The sequence below is a fragment of the Lycium barbarum genome, chromosome 7 (genome assembly GCF_019175385.1).
Source record: "Lycium barbarum isolate Lr01 chromosome 7, ASM1917538v2, whole genome shotgun sequence".
Classification (NCBI taxonomy): Eukaryota; Viridiplantae; Streptophyta; class Magnoliopsida; order Solanales; family Solanaceae; genus Lycium; species Lycium barbarum.
This window is the reverse complement of record NC_083343.1, coordinates 88,948,432-88,974,507: the sequence shown is the minus strand read 5'-3', so window position 1 is coordinate 88,974,507 and position 26,076 is coordinate 88,948,432. Positions and strand designations below refer to the sequence as shown.

Sequence of the window (26,076 nt, the reverse complement as noted above, 5' to 3'; positions counted from 1 at the left end):
AAGTTTTTCAGTAAGCATTTGCCGTATTACTCATCTTTAAGATGAGATGGTCTTGAACATGTAGACGATTGTTACCACAAGATACCACGAATTGTCCACACATTTTATTGCCGCAGATATGCATTGTCTTGGAAAAGAGCCCCTTTGTTGCATATGTATAATTTATCTTTATGGTGGCATGATAGTAGGGGTGGCAAATGAGTCATTTGGGTTAAAGTTGGGCGGGTCAAGATGGGTTGAACCTATAGATGTGCTTGCCCAATCCTGCCCAAAACTTGTTTGGGTTAAGATGGGCTGAGTCAAGATGGACTAAATGAAGGGTCATAACCCAACCCGCCCAACTTAACCCACCTTTTCAACATTTTGAGAAACTAAAAATATTGATATTCTTTGGTTGCAAATATTCTATCACTCATGCTTTTCTAAATAAAAGGTGTTTTGAAAATCAAATTTAAATACTTTTTTGATATAAAAAAAATTCAAACCCATGCTTTTACTCAATATAATAAAGATATTCACCGTAAATATTTCCTCATAAGTTATCTAGTACATAAATTATAAATGAAGTTATTCCGAAAAGTAAATCAAAAGAAAATTAAATGTTAATTGACGTAATGAGTAGTGATTTTGTCAGATTCCTCTCTTTTACCCCTTTGTCTTATTTATATATTTTTATGGTTATCTTGTACATAACTAAGAGTGGCAAACGTGTATCAGATATGGGTGGGTCGAAAAATGGGTAAGCATAGACCCTCAGGAAAACAAAATTTAAAAACTCAAAAATAAAACATTATTAGTAAAAAAAATTAAAATAAGGAAAATAAAAAAAATTAAAATACAAATAATTACAAAAATAAATTTAAATAATAATTAAAAAAGAAGTTAATCATGTTTGATAGCTTTTATACTTATGAATGGAGGACAATTAATGGGTCAGTTTGGGCTAATTTGATGGGCCAGTTTGGGTTGATGATTTATCATGGGTCAACTTGGGCTAGCCCAAATCAGCTCATCTTCAAAATCATTCTAGCCCAAACCCATTAAAGGTTGGGCAGGTTGGGCGGGTCAAATGGGTTTGGGCTCGTTTTGCCACCCCCACATGACACCCAAAGGCGAAGCTATTCTTGTTCAAGAAAAGTCAATCTTTTTTAGATATATTAACTTTCTTAGTGAAAATACTTCGAATGTAAATGTCTCCCATAATCAAAACAAGGAGTAAAGTAGTTTGATACTCATTATTCTGACATATCTTGTTCAAATGTTAGCCAAGACAAGCTGTTACTCTCTCTCTCTCTCTCTTTTTTTTTTAACTTACGTAGGGCTAAAGATGGAGTCATAGACAACAAACAAGTATTGTTGTAACAATAGATACCTCAGGCTGAATTCGTCATGCCCATGATTTGCAAGTGTAGGATGGAAATCAAACGAAATGAGTCCATCTCATAACTGGCCTGTAGTGCACATTTAGAGCCTGTTTGGATGGGCTTATGCCTATAAGCTGCAAATAGCTTATAAGCTAAAAAAAATAAGTTGGGGTAATCTAACTTATTTTTTTTTGGCTTATAAGCTGTTTTCAGCTTATAAGCTGCTTTAGATAAGTTAAGTCAAATGGGCTCAATTATTTTTTTGAGCTTAATTTAAGCACAAAATGACTTTAAGCTGGCCAGCCAAACACTCAAAAAAACTGAAAACAGCTTATAAGCAACTTATAAACAACTTATAAGCCAATCCAAACGGGCTCTTAGTCGGATGCAAACTAGTTGATTATATGATGCTAAAACAGTAAAACAAAGAGTAAATGGTGCCTTGAGATCTGCACAGTGTCACGATATACAGAATATGACAAAATTTAACCAAGCCAATTGAAAAATTTACCTTTCTCTCCGGGAAACCTTACCAACTCACGTCTGTGACTTGTTTCTTTCATAAAAGTGAACTCAATTCTTATATTTTTGATCCACAAACTTCAAGTCCATTACGTTGCGAGACAAAAAGAATCTCATACAATTAGTATCAGTTATATAAGGGATAAAATAATTTTGTTTCCTGTATCCTCTCATCTCAAATCATGAACCAACTTTCACTTTTGAAGGATAATTTAATTAAATTAAATTGAACATGAAAAAGACATAGGAATACACTTAAACTATGCCGGAATTATCAATTACACACCTAAACTATGCCAGAGTCCTATGACCCCCTGAACTTATTTTTTCATATTATTTTTATTTACCTCCTTCACAAATTTATATATAATAAAAAGTCAGGCATAAGCAAGATGATGTGGCACCTCTCTATGGCCTAGAATCATATTTATCTTTTTTCTCAATTAAATAAATTACTCAATATTAACTACTGTATATCATGTACTGTGTTAAAAATGAAACACTGCCATAATTAACAGGACCCGGCACTTTTGTAACCCCAAAAAAAATTTTTGGAACCAAACTAACCCATTAAAAAAAAGAAGAACCAAACTAGGCTTCACGCACGGATTCTGTGCGTGAAAGGGCCAAAGTGTACATTTACACTTTGGTCCTTTCACGCATAGAATCTGTGCGTGAACCCCATACCAAAAACCCCCGACCCCAACCTTTATTCTTTGGAATTCAAACTCAAAATTAAGATTTTTTTCGTACTTTGACCGAAGATTAGTCACGTTTCAAAACACCGGAATATAAATATTTTATATAGAACTTAATATTTTTTTTTAGTGTACAATAATATCGGTTCATTACATCAAGTATACATATATATTTGGATCTTCGTTTTAGGGGTTGTAAAGTGCTCCGAAGTACGTTTGAAAACTTGTTATATTTAGGTTTAAGTGTCATATTTTATAAGGTTTTGATTAATCTCTTTTGTTTTACTCCCAAAGCTATAAAAGTACTTTTTTTGGTTCAAGAAAGATAGAAAAGAAAAAATTACTCTGCTTTGTATTAGTTTTTTTTTCCTTTTATGTCTTTTTTATTTTGTTATTGTATTGTGTAATCGACACCTTTTGAATGTGAAAAAATAAATATAATATTTAAAAATAATTCCAATACGAGAGGTTCATAATAATTGATTTTTTTTTCATTCCATTAGCAACGAAATACATCATTAAATTACAATCGACTTAAAAAAAATAATCAAGTTCTAGACACTCTTCTACTTCCAGATCTGCTGCCACCACAGGAGTTTTGCCCACATGAACGCTTATCATGCCCAAATTGGTTACATGTCGAGCACTTGCGAGAGTAAGTCTTTTCACTAACATCCACTTGATTGTGATAACGGGTTAGCTTGTTTTTTCTCAATTTACGGATATAGTTCTTGTTCGCAATCATAGAAAACGGCGCGGCTGGCCAATAAGCTTGATCACCAAGGGGACGGAAGTGGCCGAAATATGCTTTAAGATATTTTACGACCTTATATTCCTCCGCCACATAATCAGTTACATTTCTGGCCATTTTCTCAAAGCACTTGACTGCATGAGAACATGGCATGTGGTACGTTTGCCACTTACCACAAGTGCATGATTTTGTATGCTCAGTAACGATATGTTTGTTTCTTCTTTGCCGTCGCAATAACCCGTTCTAACTTCATACACTCGTTGAACGACGTCATACTCAGTCATTTGGTGACCCTCTGCCTTTCTTCTATGGTGCTCCATCTTTTTATAGGGCTTTGGCATCCATGTTCTCTCGTCGGCTAATATAGCTCTGGCCTGCCTTGTCCTATCTGCAAATCGCTCTACGACCTTCCTAAAAGTTAGTCTTACCATTGCGGTGACAGGTAGTACTCGAGTAGATTTGAGGAGTCCATTGAAAGACTCCGAGCTGTTCGTTGTGAGCATGCCCCATCTCCTTCCTCCATTAGCATAAAGAGTCCATTTTTCAACTTCTAATTTCATCAACCAAACATATGCCTCTTCACTCACTTCCCTTAGCAGCTCCATTTTTGCAGCCTATTTTCTTTGTTGATGCTGCATCGCAGCCCCCCATATCAATTTGTTTACAATACCATTTCCAAACTTTGTTTGCAAATTAGCCTTTAAGTGCCTTAAACAATATCGATGGTAAGCATGTGGAGGCTGCCACCTTTCCAGAGTGCGCATATTGTGTAATATACCTTTATGACGATCCGATAAGACACATATGCCCTGACGACCCTTAATAACATGAGTTTGCAGATAATTCAAGAACATCCTCCATGTCTCGTTGCTCTCGTTGGCGGAAATTGCGAAAGCAAGAGGGAATATTGACCCATTGGCATCCATCCTACTGTAATTAGGAGCTTAATGTCATATCGTCCATATACATGCATCCCATCTATCAGTATCACATTCCGGCAGTGAGCAAAACCATCAATACTTGGTTTGAATGCTCAAAAGACGAAGTCGAAAATTCTGCCCTCTAAAAGCCGCCACTGTACAACAGTGTCAGGATTAGCATGTTTTAGAGGCGCCACATACCCCGGCAACACCTAAAAAGAGGATTCCCAAGTTCCAAAGATCGTCTCAAACGCACGTCTACGCCCGAGAAATCCCTTTCTCTTGCTTATGATTTTACTATATTTTGAGTGGACCATGCTAATACAAGTTTTGATAGGCATCCTGCATAAGTTTAAACAAATAACATTTAGCAATGATATTTTAATTGCTATAAGATATATAATGTAAATGGTCAGATAAGTTACCTTGGAGTTTCCTCAATGTGTATAAGTAACACATGAGCAATCATTTTTATATCTAGATTAAAATGATCTACTCGACTTTGTCCCATATCACAAGTGTGCTTAGGGTGGAATTTTGTGATTTCCCACAAACCATCAGGCTTAGCAATTCCCCGAAGCAACCACCGATAGCCTTGAGTATGTCGCTTAAAAATCAGCCTCCATACCGATTTGTTTGAGTCATCAACCTTAAACTCCCTCATATCCTTTATAATACATTCTGACAGCCCGTTGCAACATCTTTTTTGATGTGAACTGCATTCCCTTTGCAAGGACGCATTCATCAGTCATGGGATTTTTTAGTTCAATCCACGTTTTTTGGCGACTTTGATCATCATCTCTTGTGAAGACAAATGCATCCTCACGACCTTGGAGACTATCAAGATATGGAATATAGTCAGAATGCCACTGCATTAGGCTGTCAGGAATTGGGTTTTCCGCCATCGGAGGTGGTGCGTGGTGGTGATTTGGTTCTGGTTGCCTCTAGGGACTAAAATGTGTATCTTCTTCATCCCCTTCACTATCTTCATCATCGGTTACCTCTGCATTATTAGCTGGTTCATCGCCATCACTCTCTGATGTATCCACATAACTTGGACAATTAACGCTATCTAAGAAAGGCCTCCTCCTACACGATAAAAAGCATATGTTAAATTCCATATATATATATATATATATATATATATATATATATATATATATATATATATATATATATATATTAATTATTTAACATCACGGTGATAAACCTACACATATTGATAATGAGCATGGTGTGGAGAATGATCAACTCCACCAAACTAAGAGGACTGCCTTTCATCCACAGTTGGTACCACTGGCGAGTTTTGATAATAATCAGCTGCATCGAACTGAGAATTATTATAATAATTAGCTCCACTGAACTGAGAATTATTATAATAATCAGCTCCACTGAACTGAGAGTTCTGATACTAATGAGCTGCTCCACTAAATTGAGATGATTGCCCAATATTACTCGTATCAGGCCTATAACCCCTACAAAAATTTAAAAATGGTTATTTACCAATACATACAATAAACACGTGCTACTGCACAAAATAATAATATAAGAATGCATATTTACCAAGTTTGATTTAATTGTTGGGTAAGATTTTCCAGCGGCACCTGACCACTCAAAATACCCCCGTAAGAACTAAAATCTCCATACGTGTTCGCTTGACTGGGCTGTTCTTGCGGGATCTCTCGGGGTATCTATTCAACATATATCTCAAGAACATTAAGGGCGACTAAATGTTTTAATTCTTCTGGCACATTCAAATAATCCCTCAAAGAATCATCATCATTGATATAATGCCTACCATAAAGCACTATACTATTGGAAACTGATTGTAGATATCTGCCTGATATAGAGATTTCATACTCATCTATACTAACCTTCATTTTTTCATATATGTAAGTGACTAGTGATTCATAAGACATTTCAAGTGGACATTTAACATGAACGTTTGGTCTTTTATTGTAACGAACTGTACTATTGTCATCAAGGATAATACCATCCCAATGTATTGAAACCTTAACTGGTGGAATATCTTGAGCCATTTTTTGTAGGACTTAAGAGAGGTTTTTTTGAATGACTTAAGAGACTTAAACTTATGAAATGGATGAGTTTTTACCTCGTCCAACATTCTTCTTAAATAGATTCATATTGAGTTCTATTGCGCATTGAAACATTGCGTAATATGAATTAAATTCAAATAAACGGTAAAAAATGAAGCATTGTATTGTCAAATTGGTCCTTTATGTGTCATAAAAAAGCTGAAATTGGCATGCATGATGTGTTGTCAAATCATGTTCTATTGCGCATTGAAGCATTGCGTAATATGAATTAAATTCAAATAAACGGTAAAAAATGCAGCATTGTATTATCAAATCGGTCCTTTACGTGTCATAAAAAAACTGAAATTGGCATGCATGATGTGTTGTCCAATCATGTTCTATTGCGCATTGAAACATTGCGTAATATGAATTAAATTCAAATAAACGGTAAAAAATGCAGCATTGTATTATCAAATCGGTCCTTTACGTGTCATAAAAAAGCTGAAATTGGCATGCATGATGTGTTGTCAAATCATGTTCTTTTGCTCATTGAAGCATTGCGTAATATGAATTAAATTCAAATAAACGGTCAAAAAATGCAGTATTATATATAACGTGATTGACAAACAACTAGTATTCACTTTAAAACGAGTTATCATGACATTCTACACCCAATTTGGTAATCTTGGTTCTATTACATGTTTTACCCCAACAAACATATTTGAAGCAATGGGTAGGACATGAGAACTAGATGATGATGATTTTCATTACTCAAATAACCCTAACAAAAGATTCAATCAAGAATACAATAAAACAATGAGAGAGGAGTGGAATTGGCGTGTTAGGGAGGATGAAGCACTGGAGCAAAAGTTAGCTTCAATAGGGCTTAAACGCCCAAAAAAAGGTGCTATGTCAATGCCTCGCGGAACTCCACAAGAGTTTAATTTTGCTCTTAATCATTTTCGCAAAGAGAACAATCGGATGCAAATATGTTATCATAGGGTAGAATATGGTATACATGGTAGCACAAGATTTAGATCCAAGTGGGATTCGGACTGTGAAATGTCTGATAAAGATTAAATTTTTCTTATAATAAGGTAAGTAGGTAGGGTTATAAAGACCCCCAGGGTACTTGGGGGCTTGCAACTATATAAGTAGCCCTCTCTTTTGTTATTAGACTACAAAGTATTCAATGTCGAGTAGTAGAAACTCATCTTGGTCTTTACTCCTTCCAAAAGAACCAAATAGCAGTGATGATGAGAGTTTAAATCATAGCAGTTTTTCGAGTGATACCAGTGATTTCAAACTGGACGAGCTAAATCTGCATCTTCTTATAGAGCGTAATGATGATTTCTGCAGTGTGAAATATTCAGATCCGCGAGAATATTATTGCGGTTTACGCCGAGAATGGTCACATCGCATTGCCGAATCAGAACGTCTTGTTCGTGACTTGGAAAATCTCAACGCTCCAATCCCAACAAGGTACTCAATAACCATGCCTCGAGTAGGTCCAACAACTTGCAAGATGTTCGTACAAAGGATTAGAAAAGAAAACAATAGAATGCTGGCAAGACGTTGTATACATGCTAAAGTTGGCCGAAGAACAAGCATCATCAACTGGTAGAGAACTAACATCTCCTGAAAAAAGGTGTGTGTTAAGAGACCGCCAATATTGTTCTGAGGACGATATTGAAAACTTCTATTCTAATGACGATTAGGGCCTATTTAGGCTCAATGTCTTAGATTATGGGTCATTTAAGTTTCGGACTAAGGCTGTTAATTTGTATTTTTATTTTATGATGAAGTCATAAATTTGAATTAGTTTGGTATGTTTTTAATTCTTCAAAGTTTATTGTTAAAGTCTATTATTAATTGACAATTTCACAAAGAAACACAAATAAATTAGTACATAAAGGGTGTGGATTACATTATAGGGGAAAAGGTACAACTAGTAAAAAACATAATCCATAGAAATATTAAACTTAATAAACAAAATACATATAATAATGAACAACAACAAGATAGCACAAATAATCTTCCACAATTTAAGTTTTTATTTCAAAGCTATTTTCTCGTGTTGAGCCTCTCTAAGTTTAGCCTTCAGCAAAATTCATTTTTTTCGGAATCGGTGAGCAAGACCTCCAAACGTTCAATTTTTTCTTCAGCTTCCACAAGCTTAAATTGCGAATCCAACTTAGTGGTATCTCTAGAGATACGTGAAGTCGCGGTATCACTATGAAAAAGTGAATTTTAAACTTCGCCGCCACTGTTTTATCCACGTGAATGCTATCTTCCCACCGAAAGTGTTTGCAACCGCCCATATCCTATAAACATTACAAGAAAATCAGTTTTTTAAAGTAAAATATATGGATAACGTGAAAAAAACACTAAAAAATGTAAAAACACTTATTTCGGGTACTTTACAGCGCCAAAAACGGCAACCCGAATTATCTTGGGTCTTTGATGTTTTTAGTTTACAGTAATAACTGCATTCACAAATATCGGGTTGTATAGCAAACATTGAAGTTTCAAAATTTTGAGACATGTTTTTGGAAGTGCAAAAGTGTGTTGAAAGGGTGAAGATGCAGGAAATGAAAGAGAAGAGCATGAATAAAGGTTGGGGTCGGGGGTTTTTGGTATGGGTTTCACGCATAGAATCTGTGCATGAAGCCCAGTTTGGTTCCTTTTTTTTTTGGGTTACAAAAGTGTCGAACTCTAATTAACATGATGAAACAGTTACAACCTTTTTACACAATTGAGCTAATTAGAGCTCTAAAGGTGCAGTACTTTGGAAAAGGTTGTTTATTTTTTTTAAATATCAACCATTACTTTCCTTTTTTTTCCCCAAAGGTCACATTTGTTTACCCCTCTTAATTAGGAGTTTCTTTACAGGATGAATATTTGTGCAATGTTCTGAAAAGAGCTCAGATTTACAACTTTCAACCATCTCAAGCCTTTGTCACTTTCTTTGATATATTCTGGTATTTTTCCTGATGATAATTTTACCTTTTTGTTTCTTCTAAAGGGTTGTTCAGGAAGTGACATTAATTGTTATTTTGTGTGCCTACAATCATGCCGGTTTGGTCAGTGAGGGAATAATTTATTTCTATTCTATGGAGAAAGATTATGCAGTAATACCAGTAATAGAATTAGATCTTTTAAGTCACAATGGATATATCAGAGAAGATTGCACTTGCACGAAAGATGCCACTTGAACCAAAGGTTAAAATTCGGGGTACCCTTTCATTATGCATAAGGTATCATTTTCTCTAGATTTACAGTTTTTATTGTGCATTTTTTTTTGTGTATTATTTGACATTTGATTCTGCAACTATTCATGAAATACTGAACTTCTTTCGTTTACAAAGTTAAGTATTTTTCTCTTTGAATATTCTGAGATAATATTCAAAATGTGTAAGTTCAGATTTTAGGTACCCAGCTTGGAGCAAGGTTCTTAATATCTCTATGTCATTGAATATTTCTTTCGTCAATAATGGGTTTATTGTCCCTAAACCCTCTGTGAGATATGATTTTTTTTGTCACATTAACAAGATCTTGGATATAAATTCATTAGTCTACTATTAATTTTTCTTCCTTTCAAAAGAAATACTGTAATGAATTCTGGTCATGGAATGTAGATAAGTATATACTGCTTGGTGCAGTTTCTCCTTGTGGTGATTTGCTAGGTTCATTGTGTACAACATGTATTTACTCCGGTTTCTTTTTAAACTTTGTTTTCCATGGAAGGGAATGAACCTGATGGAAGACGTAAAATTATGGGGACCGGAACCAAAATGCCCCCCCAAAAAATATTTTGAACCAAAATACCCCAACAAAAAAAAAATGATACCAAAATGCCTTTAGCGCAGTAATTTATTGCGCTAAAGCAGTTAACGGGGACGGCTCCGTTAACTGCTATAGCGCAGTAAATTACTGCGCTATAGTCCCTCCTTTTTTTTCGGCCCTTTTGGTTAACCCTTCTTCCATTATACTTTTTAACGTACTTTGACCATAGATTAATCATGCTTCGGTACTCCGAAACTTTAATATTTTATATAGTACCCTACTTATTTTTGTGTGATTAACAAGGTAGGATCAATACATCAAGGATACACAAAAGTTCGGATGACCGTTTTAGTGGTTGAAAAGTGCTCGAACGCCATTTTCGTTTGAAGGCTCGGTGACATTAGCTTGAGGTTCTTTACGAATACTTAAACTTGTTCATTAATAATTAATCAAAAGTTAGTCAAAATGGCAGCATTCATACAAAAAAAAAAAAAAAAAAACTTAATTAAATTGCATCATTCATTCATAACCTTGAGTAAATGAAAATACTTAACATACTAATTAATAAGAAAGCCAAACTTTTTAAAAAACAATCATCAAAGTAAGAAATAAACTTAAAAAACATTCATCAATTAATGTCCTTGAGTTGATCTTCCGCCACCACCGCGAGATGTGCCACCACCACTAGAGGTACTTCCACCACGAAAGTTTCCTCCACCACGAGAGGTATTTCCACCGCGAGATGTAGTTTGACCACCAAGTCGTAAGGGACACTTGCGCTTATCATGACCAACATAATTGCAAAATGAGCATTTTTGAGTGTATCTCCCTGGTGGAACATCCATTTCATTATGAATACGCGAGTATGCATTCTTTCTGAATTTACGGATAAATGCTTTATTTGCAACCATTGAAAATGGATCCGGTGGCCAATAGCTCTCACTGCCAAGTGGGTAGAACCTTCCAGCATACGTTCTTGCATAATTTTCAACTGTATATTCCTCAGCCATGTACGAGGAGGCGTTCTTTCCCATTGTGATAAAACACTTGAAGGCATGAGAACATGGAATGTGATATGATTGCCACTTGCCACATGTACATGTTCTTGGAATCTCACAAATTGTGTGGACGTTACCTCCTTTACCTTGGTGCACACTTGTTGTGAGTTCAAATATGCGCTCTGCAGGGTTGTACTCCATCCGGTCATGTTTCTGAGCCTTATATTTGTGGTACTCGAATAGTTTTGACGGTTTTGGCATCCATCTTAGACCTTCTGTTGCATGTGCTTTGGCCTCTTTTGATCTACTGACGAACCGCTCCACAACCTGCTTAAATGTCATTCTCACCATTGCGGTGACGGGTAGTCCGCGTGCAGATTTCAACAAGCCATTGAATGACTTAGAGCTGTTTGTTGTCAGCATACCCCATTTCCTACCTTCATCCTGGGGTAATGTCCATTTGTCTTTATCAATTGCATTCAACCAGTGGAAGGCTTCCTCATTCGCCCGCCTAATATTGTCCATCTGCAGGTTAAACTTCTTCTCCTGATGCTCTGTTGCAGCCACCCACATCCAATTGCAAAGTGCTGGGATTCGATATGCCTTTTGGAAGTTTGCCTTCAAATGCCTTAAACAATAACGATGGTAGGCAAAGGGTGGCTGCCACCCCTGCAAATTGAACATATTGTGCAATATGCCAGCATTTCTGTCTGATATCACATAGATTCCCATGCCATCCTTAATAACGTGTTGCCTTAAGTAGTCCAAAAACATACCCCACGTACTAATGCTCTCATTAGCTGCAATTGCAAAAGCTAGAGGGAATATAGCTCCATTTGCATCCATTCCAACTGCTATTAGCAGCTTTATGTCATACTTCCCGTACACATGTGTTCTATCTATTGATATTACAGGCCGACAATGAGCAAAACCATCAATGCATGGTTTGAATGCCCAAAACACAAAATCAAAAATATTACTGGGCACACCAGGCTTCGATTTGAGCCTCCATTCAACAACAGTACCATGATTGAAGTGTTGTAGAGCCGCCATATATCTCGGCAACTTCTTGAAAGAGCCCTCCTAATTGCCGTAGACTATCTCATGTGCACGCCTACGCCCAAGATACGCCTTCCTCCTAGTAACAGTTTTGCTATATACTTTCAGGACGGCTGTAATACAATCTTTAATAGGGAACCTGAAAAAGTTAAAATATATATAACAACGAGGAACATTATATTAACACCAAAAATAAAATAAACTTAGGCGAAGGGGATACCTTGGGTTTATCCAATGTCGCCAACTAATACACGCGCAATCAAATTAGTATCTAGATTGCAATAATCATCTGGGAGGTCACCCATATCACAAGTGTGCTTTATGTAGAACTTTGAAATAGTCCACATCTTTTCAGCAGTTTCCTTACCATGGAGCATCCATTCGCAGCCTTGATATTTTCGCTTGCAGACAAATCGCCAAAGTTTTCGTGTGGAATCATCAACTTTAAACTCCCTCATCCCCTGGATGCAATAAATCTTAATGCAATGATTTTTTCGAGCTGAAAATCATATGCAATAAATCTTAATGCAATGATTTTTTCGAGCTGAAAATCATCCCTTTTTCAATATGAGCCTTTTGTTTTAAAAGATCCACTGGCTCTTTCCACAAACTTCGCCGAATATGATCATCATCCCTAGTAAAGACAAAGGCATCTGGGCGATCTTGAAGATGATCAAGATAGGGGATCTCATCGGAATGCCACTGAATCGGCGTCGACTCTTGCTGTTGAAATTGGCTTTGCGGCTGAACTGGAGTCGACTATTGCTGTTCAAATGGTTGCTGTGAATTCAGTTCCTCTTCGTGTGTCGGACTGTCCATCATGTCTTGCAACAGTTCTAATTGATGTTGAGGATTAGTTCCAACCTCAATCTCATCGTCACTTTGTTCATCGTCACTTTCCTCCGCATTAGGTATTTCCTCACTATCGCTGGATGATGTCACTATATAATTCGGATAATCCGGACCATCCATAGCAGGCCTTTGCCTATAATTTGGTGCAACCATCACATTCTCCCTACATAAGAAATTAGGGTGTTTTAACTACTACACATCAAATAACACTATTGATGTTAAAAAAAATAGACGTACCGATAGTAATCAACTGCACTGAAACTTGAGGAAGGACCATCGCTTTGAGTTGTTGGATAGGCTGAGGATGTTCCAACCTGATTCCTCCATCCCCATTGAGGAGACCGTCCGATATGATCCATATCAGGTGTATAACCCCTAAATAATATAATCGACATCATTAGTAGCATTCAAGTGCCACTACACATAATAATAATAATAATAATAATAATAATAATAATAATAATAATAATAATAATAATAATATTGTAAAAAATGAATATTTACCACTGCCCGCCAAATTGCTTACTTAAACTATCCAGAGGCATTTGACTAGTCAAAATGCTTTCATAGGTACTCATGTCGGGTAATTGTGTTGATTAGTAGGTTCCGCTTGAGTGACTTCGGCCTGAATTATAGACGGGGCTTCCCGACGAGGTCTATTTCGGGCTTCCTGAGGAGCCCTAGCCATGAATTCAAGTCGATTAATGGGCACCTTCTCTATATACATTTCAAGGACGTTTAAAGTTATGCATTGCCTATAATCATAAGGCGCCTTCAAATAATCAGTCAAAGAATCATCGTCTTGAATGTACCACTGTCCATAACTAGTTACACCTTGCGGCATAAATGACATTGGATATTTTCCAATTATATTTAGATCAAAATCACTTCTACTAACTTGTAGTCTATTATACAAGGCTTGGAGTAGTTTTGAGAATTTTAAGTCAAGTGGAAACTTAGGAGAATCATATCGCAAATTATTTTCCTCGAATATAATTTGTCCGTCCCAGAATAAAGAAACTCTAATTCTTGGAACATCTGCCATATTTTGAATAATTGAGGAGGAATACAAAATGCTAAAACTAGTTGAAACTTAGAATTTTATGCTTTTTTTGCCTTATACGAACTCAGTATTAATAGGATTTGAAGTTTGAATATAGAACCAACGCATGCATGCAATTACAGTGTCTTGCAGTGTTACGTCAAATCAAATTAAGTATGGAGTGTTGCATAACGCATGAAATAACTGCGTTATGGCAGAATAGCGCAGTAAATTACTGTGTTATTCTGTCACAGAGCCTCACAACGCAGTAAAATAATGCGTTATGTCAAAATAACACACTAATTTAATGCGTTATACCGGTATAACGCAATATTTTACTGCGCTATGCCGCTGCATCGTATTGTCACCTCAACTGTCAAACAAAAAAACGTCATGATTCGAATCAAACTTTATATAACGTAATTTGACGAATAACTGTTACCAACACAACATTCCACACAAAATTGAGTTACGATGTCATTTTTTTTCCAATTTAGAGATATTAATCGTGTTATATCGTTCACTCCAGCAAACATCTTTGAAGCAATAGGTAGGACCTGGGAACTAGGTGATGATGATTTTCATTACTCAAATAACCCTAACGACAGATTCAATCGAGAATACAATAATAAAATGAGAGAGGAGTGGGATTGGCGTGTTAGGGAAGCTGAAGCACTGGAGCACAAGTTAGCGTCAGTAGGGCTTAAACGCCCAAAAAAACGTGCTATGTCAATGCCTCGCGGAACTCCACAAGAGTTTAATTTGGATCTTAATCGTTTTCGCGAAGAGAACAATCGGATGCAAATACGTTACCATAGGGTAGAATATGGTATACATAGTAGCACAAGATTTAGATCCAAGTGGGATTCAGACTGTGAAATGTCCGATGAAGATTAATATTTTTCTTACAATAAGGTAAGTAGGTAGGGTCATAAAGACCCTCCCCCCCCCCCCCCTACTTGGGGGTTTGCAACTATATAAGTAGCCATTTCTTTTGTTATTAGACTACACCATATTCAATGTCAATTAGTAGAAACTCAGCTTGGTCTTTACTCCTTCCAAAAGAACCAAATAGCAGTGATGATGAAAGTTCAAATCATAGCAGTTTTTCGAGCGATACCAGTGATTTCAAACTAGATGAGCTAAATCCCCACCTTCTTATAGAGCGTAATGATGATTTCTGCTGTGTGAAATATTCAGATCCGCGGGAATATTATTGCAGTTTATGCCGAGAATTGTCACATCGGCTTGCCGAATCAGAACGTCTTGTTCGTGACTTGAAAAATCTCAACGCTCCAATCCCAACAAGGTACTCCTTAACCATGCCTCAAGTAGGTCTAGAAACTTGCGAGCTTGCCGTGAAAAGGATTAGAAAAGAAAACAACAGAATGCTGGCAAGACGATGTAGATTTTACATGCTAAAGTTGGCCGAAGAACAAGCATCATCAACCGGTAGAGAACTAACTGCTACTGAAAAAAGATGTGTCTTAAGAAACCGCCAATATTTTTCTGAGGACGATATTAAGGACTTGTACTCTGATGATGATTAAGAATGTTGTGATTTTAGTTGTAAGTTTAATTTATGATTATGCTGTTATTTTGAAGAATATTAATATGTTAAGTATTTTCATCTACTCAAGGTTATGAATGAATGATGCAATTTAATTAAGTTTTTTTTTTTTTTTGTATGAATGATGTCATTTTGACTAACTTTTGATTATTATTAATGAACAAGTTTAAGTATTCGTAAAGAACTTCAAGTTAATGTCACCGAGCCTTCAATCGAAAATGGCGTTCGAGCACTTTTCAACCACTAAAACGGCCATCCGAACTTTTGTGTATCGTTGATGTTTGATCCTACCTTATTAATCGCACAAAAATAAGGAGGGTTCTATATAAAATATTGAAGTTTCGGAGTCCCAAAACATGATTAATTTATGGTCAAAGTACGTTAAAAAGTGTAATGGAAGAAGGGTTAACCAAAAGGGCCGAAAAAAAAAAGAGGGACTATAGCGCAGTAATTTACTGCGATATAGCAGTTAATGGAGCCGTCCCCGTTAACTGCTTTAGCGCAGTAAATTACTGCGCTAAAGACATTTTGGTAACATTTTTTTTTGTTGGGGTATTTTGGTTCAAAATATATTTTTTGGGGGCATTTTGGTTCCGGACCCTAAAATTGTGTGGGCATCGACTTTCTATTAGCTTTTGCAATTTTGCTGCTCCAATCAATTAACTACGGAGTGTGTGCACATTTCACCAAATTTGTTGCATAAACTTTTTCCAACGGCTGTTATTGTAATGACGTGCAATAATTGTTTTTTGTTGTTGTCAAAAGTACTTTTTGCAACAATAATCAATATTATGACAACAAAATTAAATTGTTTGGCAATAAAAAAGTTTATTTGCCAACAATAAAAATAAGTTGTCAAATATTAAATTTTTTATTGCCATTTTTATACTTTGTTGTAGTGAAACCATTTGTATAATTTTTCCAATTCCTCTGTCACCTTTGGTTATACCCTCACTTCCTCGGCATTTGTATCATTTCTGCAGTTATTGTATTGCACTTTTGATTGCCCTCACTCCGTTCCTCTTCTTTCTCGCCTAGCTACTTTTTTTCTTATCTTTTTTTTTATTTTTTTTATTTCATATTAAATGCTTTTCTTTATTACTATATTTCTTCTTCTTAATTCTAAAATATTCCATAAAGAATAAGGTGTTTTAAATATCTAAAATATAAATTAATTGTAATATTCCATATTTATAAGAATTTATTTTATGAATTTAATAGTCTTTTCTTATCGCGTGAAGCGCGGACCTATTCACTAGTTACCTAGTAAAAAGAAATGTAAAACACAGTATGTGCAAATACGCTCTTATTCAAAACTAAAAAAAAGGGTCTTAATGTATTTTTCCTTTCATACCCAAATGACTGAATTCACTTCTTCTCTCAAATCCTTCGTTCTCCTTTCACCGTCTCAACGAAATTATAGCCGTAAATAAAGAACTATGTTTAAGTACACAAAAGGGAATTGAGATCAAGTGATTCACGAAAAAAAAGATAATCGTGACAGTGAAAGAAAGATGGCGAAGGGATGAGAGAGGATGAGGTCTGATCGTTTCAAATGAAAAAATATGAAGATCCTTTTTTTTTTTGGTTTTGGATAAGTGCGTGTTTGCATATATGGTGTTTTAACTTATTTTTTTAAGAAAATTAATGAAGGGGGTAAATAGTATGAAAAAAATAAGTTCAAATAATATAAAAAAAATACGTTTAGGGGGTTATAGGGCCCTTGCCAGTTTAGGTGCGCGACAATTTCGTTATAGTTTAGATGTTTTACTATTCCTTATCCCTATTTAATACTTCTTCTGTTTACTTTTACTTGTCCACTTTTGACTACGCACACCTTTTAAAAAATAATAAATAGAGTGCATAATTTATCAATGTACTCGTATTAATTGATGCATATTTTTGTTGGATTAAAAAAATGATTTGAAGTGAATATTTAATATTATGACTAAAACAAAAAATAATTATCTTGATAGACTAAAAGTGACAAGTAAAAATAAAAATCTATTTTGGAATATGACAAGTAAAAGTGAACAGCCGGAGCATTGTTAGAGAGCAGAGGAGAATTTAAAAGTAGTGTGAAAGCAATATCAATTAACTTTTTTAATTACTTTAATCAAGGATCACATCAGATGATTCCCTTCTTTTTAATATTTTAATAATTCCTAAAAGCGGGGAAAAAGAAAGAATTACACAGCACACATTATTTGAAGAATCTTCATTGGAATTACAAAAAAAAAAAAAGATTCTTTTTACAGTTTCACAAGCACTTTTGCTATCTTTTTGCACTGATGGTTTCATATAAAACACAATATCAACATATGTAAGCTTGTGTTGGGGCTGAAGAAGAAGAGGTTAGTGATGGATTTGAAAGGAACACCGGTTGAAAATGGATATCGTATGCCTGCAGAATGGGAACCTCACTCTCATTGTTGGATGGGTTGGCCTGTAAGAACTCTCTATTTCTTCAACTTGTTATGGGCTGAAAGTTTTATGCCCCTTACTCTTTCTTGGAATAGGTTCTATGTTTGAATTTGAGTTGTTTTATGATACTGTTCTTGCTTTTTCTTTGAGCCGATAATCTATCAGAAATAACCTCTATATAAGGTTTGCGTACATCATATCCATCTCACACCTCACTTGTGGGACTACACTGGTATTATATATATTCTGTTGGTGTAATTATTTTAGAGCTATCAATCAAAATCAACCTTTAGCTCTCCTTAATATAGCTTAGTTTTTAGCTAGAATTCTCCTCAAATTCCATTTTGTATCACAAACGTCCACGATGGGCCATCATCATACATATCCACACAGCTAACTTACCTAACCCTAAAAAAGAAAGAAACAAAATAATGAAACTTTTACTAAAAATAAAAATTAAGATAAGCAAGAACAGTACCAACAACTACAAGCTCAAAGTACTGTTTATGTGGGACTGAAGCTGAAGCCGACACTTATTTCTATATTGCAAGGTCACATGCCAGTTATGGACAATGCCAAGCAATATTGTTGAGACTCTTTTTAGCTGGGAGGAGGCTGGGATTGGGGCAAAGAGCAGAAGAAACTGGAGGATCATCCCAGCATGTATATGGTGGACAATCTGGAAAGAAAGGAATGCCAGATATTTTGAGAATAGAAGTAGTACAATGCAGATGATCAAGCTCAACTCTGTTATGCTACTTTGTTTTTGGTATACAAATGCATACCCTGAAGATACAGAGACAATCCTAGATGTTCTTGATTCATTTCCGGATTGCAGCTATGCTTCAAGGACTTTTGTTTAAATTTCTTTTTTTTCCTTTCTCTCTTGTAAAGGGGTTTTCAGTACTTCCCAAGTACTGGTCTATAATACAAGATGTAACCTGTTTCCCAAAAAAAAAAAAAAAAAAAAAACTGTTCTGTTGCAAGTGAGAAGAAACTTTACTTGATCTCATCAGCAAACTACGATCCCAGTTCCTGATTTCCTTTCTATTATCTGTTAAAGTTGTCTTTAGTTCCCTTTCGTATCGTAAGTGTCAGAAATCTCTGTTTGAAACTTTGTATTGGAGTTCCATCTTAGTAGCGTACGGCCAGAGGTGGATGTGTTGTATATTATACGGGTTCGGCAGAACTAAGTAGCTTTGGCCCACACCCTCTATATGTGTTGGGGAATCCGCTATATGCACACATATAAACTGCGAACCCAATCGCATAAATGGGTAGTGGGTTTGATGGCTAACAAGAGTTGCCAGAACCCATAAACTCTTAAATCCGCAGATTTCACATTTCTTAAGGACATTTTATGATATCATCTGTATGGTTGACATCTTGACATGACTGATTAAAATCTCTTAAAAGGCAACTATTTTCTTCCCTGTTCAACTAGTACTATCTCCCAATTTTATTTCTTTTTCCTTCCCTCCCTTTTAGGCTTAATTTTTCGCGGAGCATAATAATTGCTTAAAAGAAAACCAGAGAAAAGTTTGGGTTTCTATTTGCTGATAGCTTTATGTTTGAGATGTAGGAGCGTCCAGATAACTGGCGAAATAATGCAGTGCATGGTCAGCGTGTATTTGCAACTGTAGCATCTGCTATTTCAAGATTTGAACCAGTAACAGTCTGTGCTAGTGCTGCTCAGGTTGGCAGTTTTTGGAAGGCACCAAAAATGTTTTCTTATTACATCATCATAGTCCTCCTTTAGTGCTAAAAAGAATCATATTCCCCTAGCTTGTGTTTCTAACACATATCTATGTTGAACAGTGGGAAAATGCACGCAGCTTGTTGCCTAAACATGTCAGGGTTGTGGAGATGAACATGAATGATTCTTGGTTTCGTGATACTGGTCCAACTGTGAGCTATTGTTTCCTTTCTGTGGAGTTCAAATTGTATTTACTTTTAACCGTCACACCACATAGGGAGTTACATGAAATATGTATGAGCCCGTTTGGATTGGCTTATAAGTTGCTTCTAAGTTGCTTATAAGCTGTTTTCAGCTTTTTTGAGTGTTTGGCTGGTCAGCTTAAAGTCATTTTGTGCTTAAAATAAGCTCAAAAAAATAATTTGGCCCATTTGACTTACCTTATCTAAAGCAGCTTATAAGCTGTTTAAAACAGCTTATAAGCCAAAAAAAATAAGTTAGACTACCCCAACTTATTTTTTTTAGCTTATAAGCTGCAAACAGCTTATAGGCATAAGCCCATCCAAACGGGCTCTATCTCTATCTTTGCAGTTTGTCATCAGAAATACTGCAGCAAATGCAGAACATGTAATGTCAAGTGTTGCAGGGATTGATTGGACCTTCAATAGCTGGGGTGGTGAGAGATATGGATCCCACTCTTGATATCTTTGAGGAACTTCTATGCTGCTTTTCTTTTTTCATGCAAAAGTTATCAATTGGAGTATCCTGTCCCAGGAGTTTTCAACTGTTAGTTACGACACACAATCCGATTTCCATTAATTATTATATTTTTCTTGGGAGGCTTAACAAATATACTCAGAGTGTCCAATTTACGGGACTAAAAGTTCGAACTCATGATTATCTTGTTTGTAGAAAACTATTAGTCCTCCATCGGGTGATCTTAAAAGCTATATGCGCTAGAATCAGAAATGTGTGTATTTATTGTCAAGGGAAAATTCTCATTGATCCCACTAAGAAAATCTTTTTTCCTCAAAATGTTAATCATCAGATAGTTTAGCTAATAGCCAATCTGACATGATGATACTTTATGTTGAGTTTTCCCATCCCAACTGCTTGTGGATTTCTTAGCATTCCAGTTCCAGCATATGAAACGATAATTCTACAGCTTGTCATGTCAAATGGAATCCATAGAAATATAGTTTGACGATCTATTGAAGGGCTCAGGATATTTATCTTCTGTGTTTAATATTCTGTTCCTTGAGCCGAGGGTCTATCGGAAACAGCCTCTCTACCTTTACAAGGTAGGGGTAAGGTCTGCGTACACTCTCCTCCTCCAGACCCCACCTGGTGGTATTATACTGGGTAGGTTGTTGTTGTTGTGGCATGTGTGCTTTGGTTCTGTCTTGCCATAGTAATATTGTCCCAAAACCATATTCAGTAAGATATTGTTGCCCTTGGATTGATGCAAAGCACTTTTTTTTTTTTTCTCTGGCAAAACACATTCATGATTGTGATATTTGAAATATCTAGGTGTTGATGATGGCTGTTACGAAGACTGGAGTCATGACCTTCTTGTTGCAAGAAAGGTCTGCAAATTTCTAATGCTGCAAATATATCTTGTTGATAGTACATTATTGGTTATTAGATACTCTTCACTGAGTTAACCATTCTGTTCTGTTTGCTTAGATTTTGGCAATTGAAAAGGTCCCAAGGTTTCAGCACTCTATGATTCTTGAAGGTGGAAGCATTCACGTTGATGGAGAAGGTAGATACATTTTATTAATTTTATGAACTCGACTTGATTTCTTTATAATTTGAAAGTGAGCTTCTTTCTCCATTTCAGAGTAATAATTAGAGAGTTGATTTCGTTAGCTGTGATCTATTTATGAAACACCAGTCATAGACAAACTCCCGATCATCTGCCTGTAAGATATTAAGCAAGCAAGTATGGAAGCCAAAAGCCACATAGCTTATCTGTACAAAACTTATTTATTAACTCTTGAACTAAATGACATCTGTAATCTAATAGCTAGTAATACAAATTATCGAATGTGCCAAATTGAATTCGGAATGCTGAAAAAAAGAGTTGAATGGTTCTGCCGGTAATTTACTTTCATCTACTTACACGGTTATCCAGTTCCATGGGGTGTCTTCATCTGTTTGCCTTGAATCTCATATTGTATTCTAAATTCAGATACCACTCTTATGATTGTTGTTTAGATGCAAAGAGCATGCTGTCTTATCCTCTTTTATCTTCTCTTCAGGGACTTGTCTCACAACAGAAGAGTGCCTCCTGAACAAAAACAGGAATCCCCATTTGTCTAAAGAACAGATTGAGAATGAACTAAAAGCATATCTTGGGGTCAGGAAGGTTATTTGGCTGCCTCGAGGGTTGTTTGGTATTCATCCTGCTCATGAACTTCTATTTTTCTGTACACATAGTTAATATAGTTGAATTGTGTCCTTGACCTACAAAAGTCCATGCTTTCATGTGGTGTTGGATTTAACAAAGTTCTATCCTTGGTTGTGTGATTAGGATGATGCGTATCCATTCTCATTTTTGCATAAGACAAAACAGCCCTGAGAATGTTGAAATTTCATAGGTTAATTAGCACGGCTGTTTCCATCGGTGCCTTTTGATATGTGCATGTTCCCACTTGGAGGTCTCCAAGACTTCTTTTTGGTCGAAACTTTTTTGTAAAAGCTGGCCCTTTGAGAGGAATTTTGGGAAAAGAGACTGTAAACTGCAGTTTGGGGTTAAACAAGTGTGTAAGGTTTTAAGAATTGAACCTGATATGGAAAAAAAAGAAGAAGAAGATTTTTTTGGACAAAATACTGATCAAAACTTGATTGAGCATTTTCTCCTGGAAGTTGGGCATCTCATTTCTTGGGAGTCTTATATTCGTCCTATGAATGTTCTTTTTTAACTTATGTCTGACATTTGTTCCTCTTAATTAAGGTAGCAGTTATAAAGTGAAGTATAAGTCTGAGAGATGTATTGCTGTTCTAGTCTTCTAGACCATTTGGTGTAGCATCTTGAATTTTATTTTGTTTATATTGAAATAGTTATATTCTGTACATAACTTCACATTGCAAGGAACCTTAGATGCTGCTATTATCTTCTGAAATTTCAAAATCTAAATCACATTATAGTTGACTCTTTTAATTAATGTTCTTGGAAGATAGGCTATTATTAGTTACTAGAAATATTAAGTATAAATTTAGCTAACTTAATGGCGTTGACCTTTAGGTCTGAGCCAATTACAAGGATTTCATTACAAAGAAGTCTTTAAAACTAGATATATCTATGTTGTTTTCATATTTGCGAAGAAGAAATTACTAGAATCCTTGAAGATAAGAAAAGAATTGACTACTGAGTCGGTTATAACATTGTGGCAGGATCAAAATACCCTTAAATAATCTAAAATACTTGATATTTTAATTATAATGCAGAAGCACGTTCAAATCTTTTCTCTAATTAACAATCCAAAGGGATTTGCACAAAATGATCATTAACTTTAGTAATCGGAACAAAGTTGGTATATTGAAATTTTCTAGTTACTTAAGAGTTTATTAACCTATAAAACATTTTTATTAGAGAGTTTAAGTGTTGTTTCGAATAACGTATTGGGATCTTAACCTTTCAATGAATTCGTGGTTTTATTGTTTATCTTTCAAAATTTATGCATTTGGACCTTGATGATGTTTCCTTTTCCTTTTCTTTCTTTTTAAAAAATAATCATACAGAAGTGAACAGTTAAGGCTTTTGTTTACTGTTGATGTTGCAGGTGATGATGATACAAATGGTCATATTGACAACATGTGCTGTTTTGGGAAGCCTGGTGTTGTTTTGCTGTCTTGGACTGTTGATCAGTCTGATCCTCAGTATGAAATATCCATTGAAGCCCTCTCTATTCTTGAAAATACTTCTGATGCCAATGGTAGAAAAATACAAGTAATCAAACTCCATGTACCTGGGCCACTCTATATGACGGACGAGGAGGAAGATGGATTATTTCAGGTGATGTTTTTGTTACCTCTTTGGTAACATTCCACAGCTGTCATTCATAAATTAAAAATAATAAAGAAATTGCAGAGCTGTCTAAAAAGTCAATGCATCTCAAGTCGATGTTTGCCAGAATTTGTTAATGTGATTTAGGCATGGGGAGTTATTTCTCTTTCTTTTTCTATTTATATGCAAAACATTCATGGGATATTCATCAGTGAAATTTTGGATTAAAGATTACTCTATATGGATTACATTTGTTTTTTATGATGTTGTCTTCCTCTCTGTGGAAACTTAATTTTTCATTTTGCTGACAGAACAGTAATCATAAATCTTTGTATATAATTAATTGAAACAACTATCCTTTTGCATTACTGACAACAACAACTTCTTGCTCATGTTCTGTGAAAATACAGAATGTAACTTGATCTTCTGTAACGGCTGCTTGAAATATTGACGATTCAGGGGATATACACCTATGTCCTTTTGAAAAACATGATCCTCAGAAACAAAATTATATCTTTAGGAACATCATATTAGTAACATTATAGATCTCATGCAATTGTAATCTTTCCAAAGTCCCCCAAGCACTTTTCCAGCTTCGCTATTCTACTTACTTTCTTGAGGAACTACAATCTGAAAGTAGAAAATCAAGCATCTTTCTCAGTTCTTTCTTGGAGTCAATCATTCTGATGTCATCCTACTTTTGTCTTAGCAGGATGGGGATGCTAAAACTAGGAATTCAGGTACAAGGCTTGCTGCTTCATATGTAAACTTCTACATTGCTAACGGTGCAATTATTACTCCCCAATTTGGGGATAAAAAATGGGATGAAGAAGCTATTAGAGTCCTCTCCCTGGCATTTCCAGGTTATGAGGTAAGCAAAGAACTTTGATCTGGTTGCTATTTGCAAGGGTCATTAGTTATTGAACATAATGGAAAGACCAGTATACGAAATTACCGTTGCAGTAAATATTGATGTGATCTCAGTTGATCAGGATACAAAGCCACTTACTCATAGTTAGAGTACATTGAAAAAAAGGGACAAACAAGACTAAGCATATCATTATAAATAATGACTATTGATGTTCTTATGCATCCATGCATTATAGTAATTGTTAAACGGAACCTACTCCGCCTGCGTACATGCACATAATTCCATTATCATTTAGCACCCGCTAATTTGGCATTGTAATTGGGTGGTGCTAATGTGTACTTAAATAAGTGAGTCGCGACTAAACAAGAAATATGTAATGAAAAGACTTCATCAATTGCAGTCGATTCATGCTTTAACTCATTATTACACCCAATATTTCCTCATGTTTCAGTAATAAAAACTGAATTATTTGGTGCAGGTTGTAGGAATTGAAGGTGCAAGGGAAATTGTATTGGGAGGTGGAAATATACATTGTATCACGCAGCAGCAGCCAACCGGCCCAGAATATTCGCCCAAGGTTATAACTGGTTCCATATCTGAGCAGAGGGATAACTAATATTGTTTGTAATCTCTTGTGGACCATGAACTTTGTCATGTTTGCTTTTTCTTTCTACATTCTGGAGTGCAAAAATAATGTCTCGGATATAGACTTTATCCAAAGAAAGCTCTGTACCAGGTCAAAGGTCAAATTGCTTTTTGATTATGGATTTTGTTTTTGTAAGCTTCAGACTTCAATAGCAACTGCTTTTCACTTACAATGCAACACATTGGGAAAACACCCCCCCCCCCCCCCCCCCCTTCCCCCACCCAAAACTGTCACTATTTGCAAATGTCATACTTAAATTATTGGGTGTTCTCAGAATCCCCTAAGCTATGATGAATTCATATTAAAATACCCCCTAGAGGAATATAACATGTTACGTGAACATCACGCTCCAAAAACTCCTTCCAAGTGGTAATGTGGAACTTTTTTTTTCCCAGTGAATAGGTTAAAAAAATTCTAAACTATCACTGTTTTGTAAGTTTTAATAACCAAACTATTGGTAAATTTCTCAAAAGATCACTCAACTATGAGAAATTATGTAGCAAAATTATTAAACTTAGTTTTGTATCAATAAGACACTCATCTTAGGACTTTTCTCTTACAAAATCATTCAGCTAAATTTTTTCATAAAAACATCTCACATGACAATATAAATTAATCTTTTATGCCATGTAGACATGAACCCACAAATAAAATAAAATTAGAGAAGACCCATATACACCCTATCCGCCCACCCACAAATAATAACATTATCTCGACTTTTAGTGCATGCAATTATCTACCAGAGGATGCATAAAACATCATAAAATCCCCTTTTTTCCCCTAATTTTTGTGAATATTATGGCTAGCACTAATCATCACAAACTATATA

General features: G+C 35.5%; 1 protein-coding gene across 3 annotated transcripts; it reads left to right on the top strand.

Moving 5' to 3' along the window:
• The first annotated feature begins 17,771 nt into the window (after nucleotides 1-17,771).
• On the top strand, nucleotides 17,772-25,419 carry LOC132603536 (agmatine deiminase-like). Of its 3 annotated transcripts, none has more exons than XM_060316643.1 (11): nucleotides 17,775-18,046; nucleotides 18,574-18,791; nucleotides 19,605-19,718; nucleotides 19,841-19,930; nucleotides 20,310-20,394; nucleotides 21,249-21,304; nucleotides 21,405-21,483; nucleotides 21,983-22,117; nucleotides 23,507-23,739; nucleotides 24,443-24,601; nucleotides 25,080-25,419. In XM_060316643.1, exons 4-11 carry the CDS (start codon nucleotides 19,889-19,891, stop codon nucleotides 25,215-25,217), a joined length of 927 nt encoding a protein of 308 aa, XP_060172626.1. In that variant the 5' UTR covers nucleotides 17,775-18,046; nucleotides 18,574-18,791; nucleotides 19,605-19,718; nucleotides 19,841-19,888; the 3' UTR covers nucleotides 25,218-25,419. The 3 variants fall into 3 exon arrangements, with proteins under 3 accessions (XP_060172624.1, XP_060172626.1, XP_060172627.1); XM_060316644.1 differs by having other exon boundaries at nucleotides 19,599-19,718; XM_060316641.1 differs by lacking the exon at nucleotides 18,574-18,791 and having other exon boundaries at nucleotides 17,772-18,046.
• The last annotated feature ends 657 nt before the right edge of the window (nucleotides 25,420-26,076 follow it).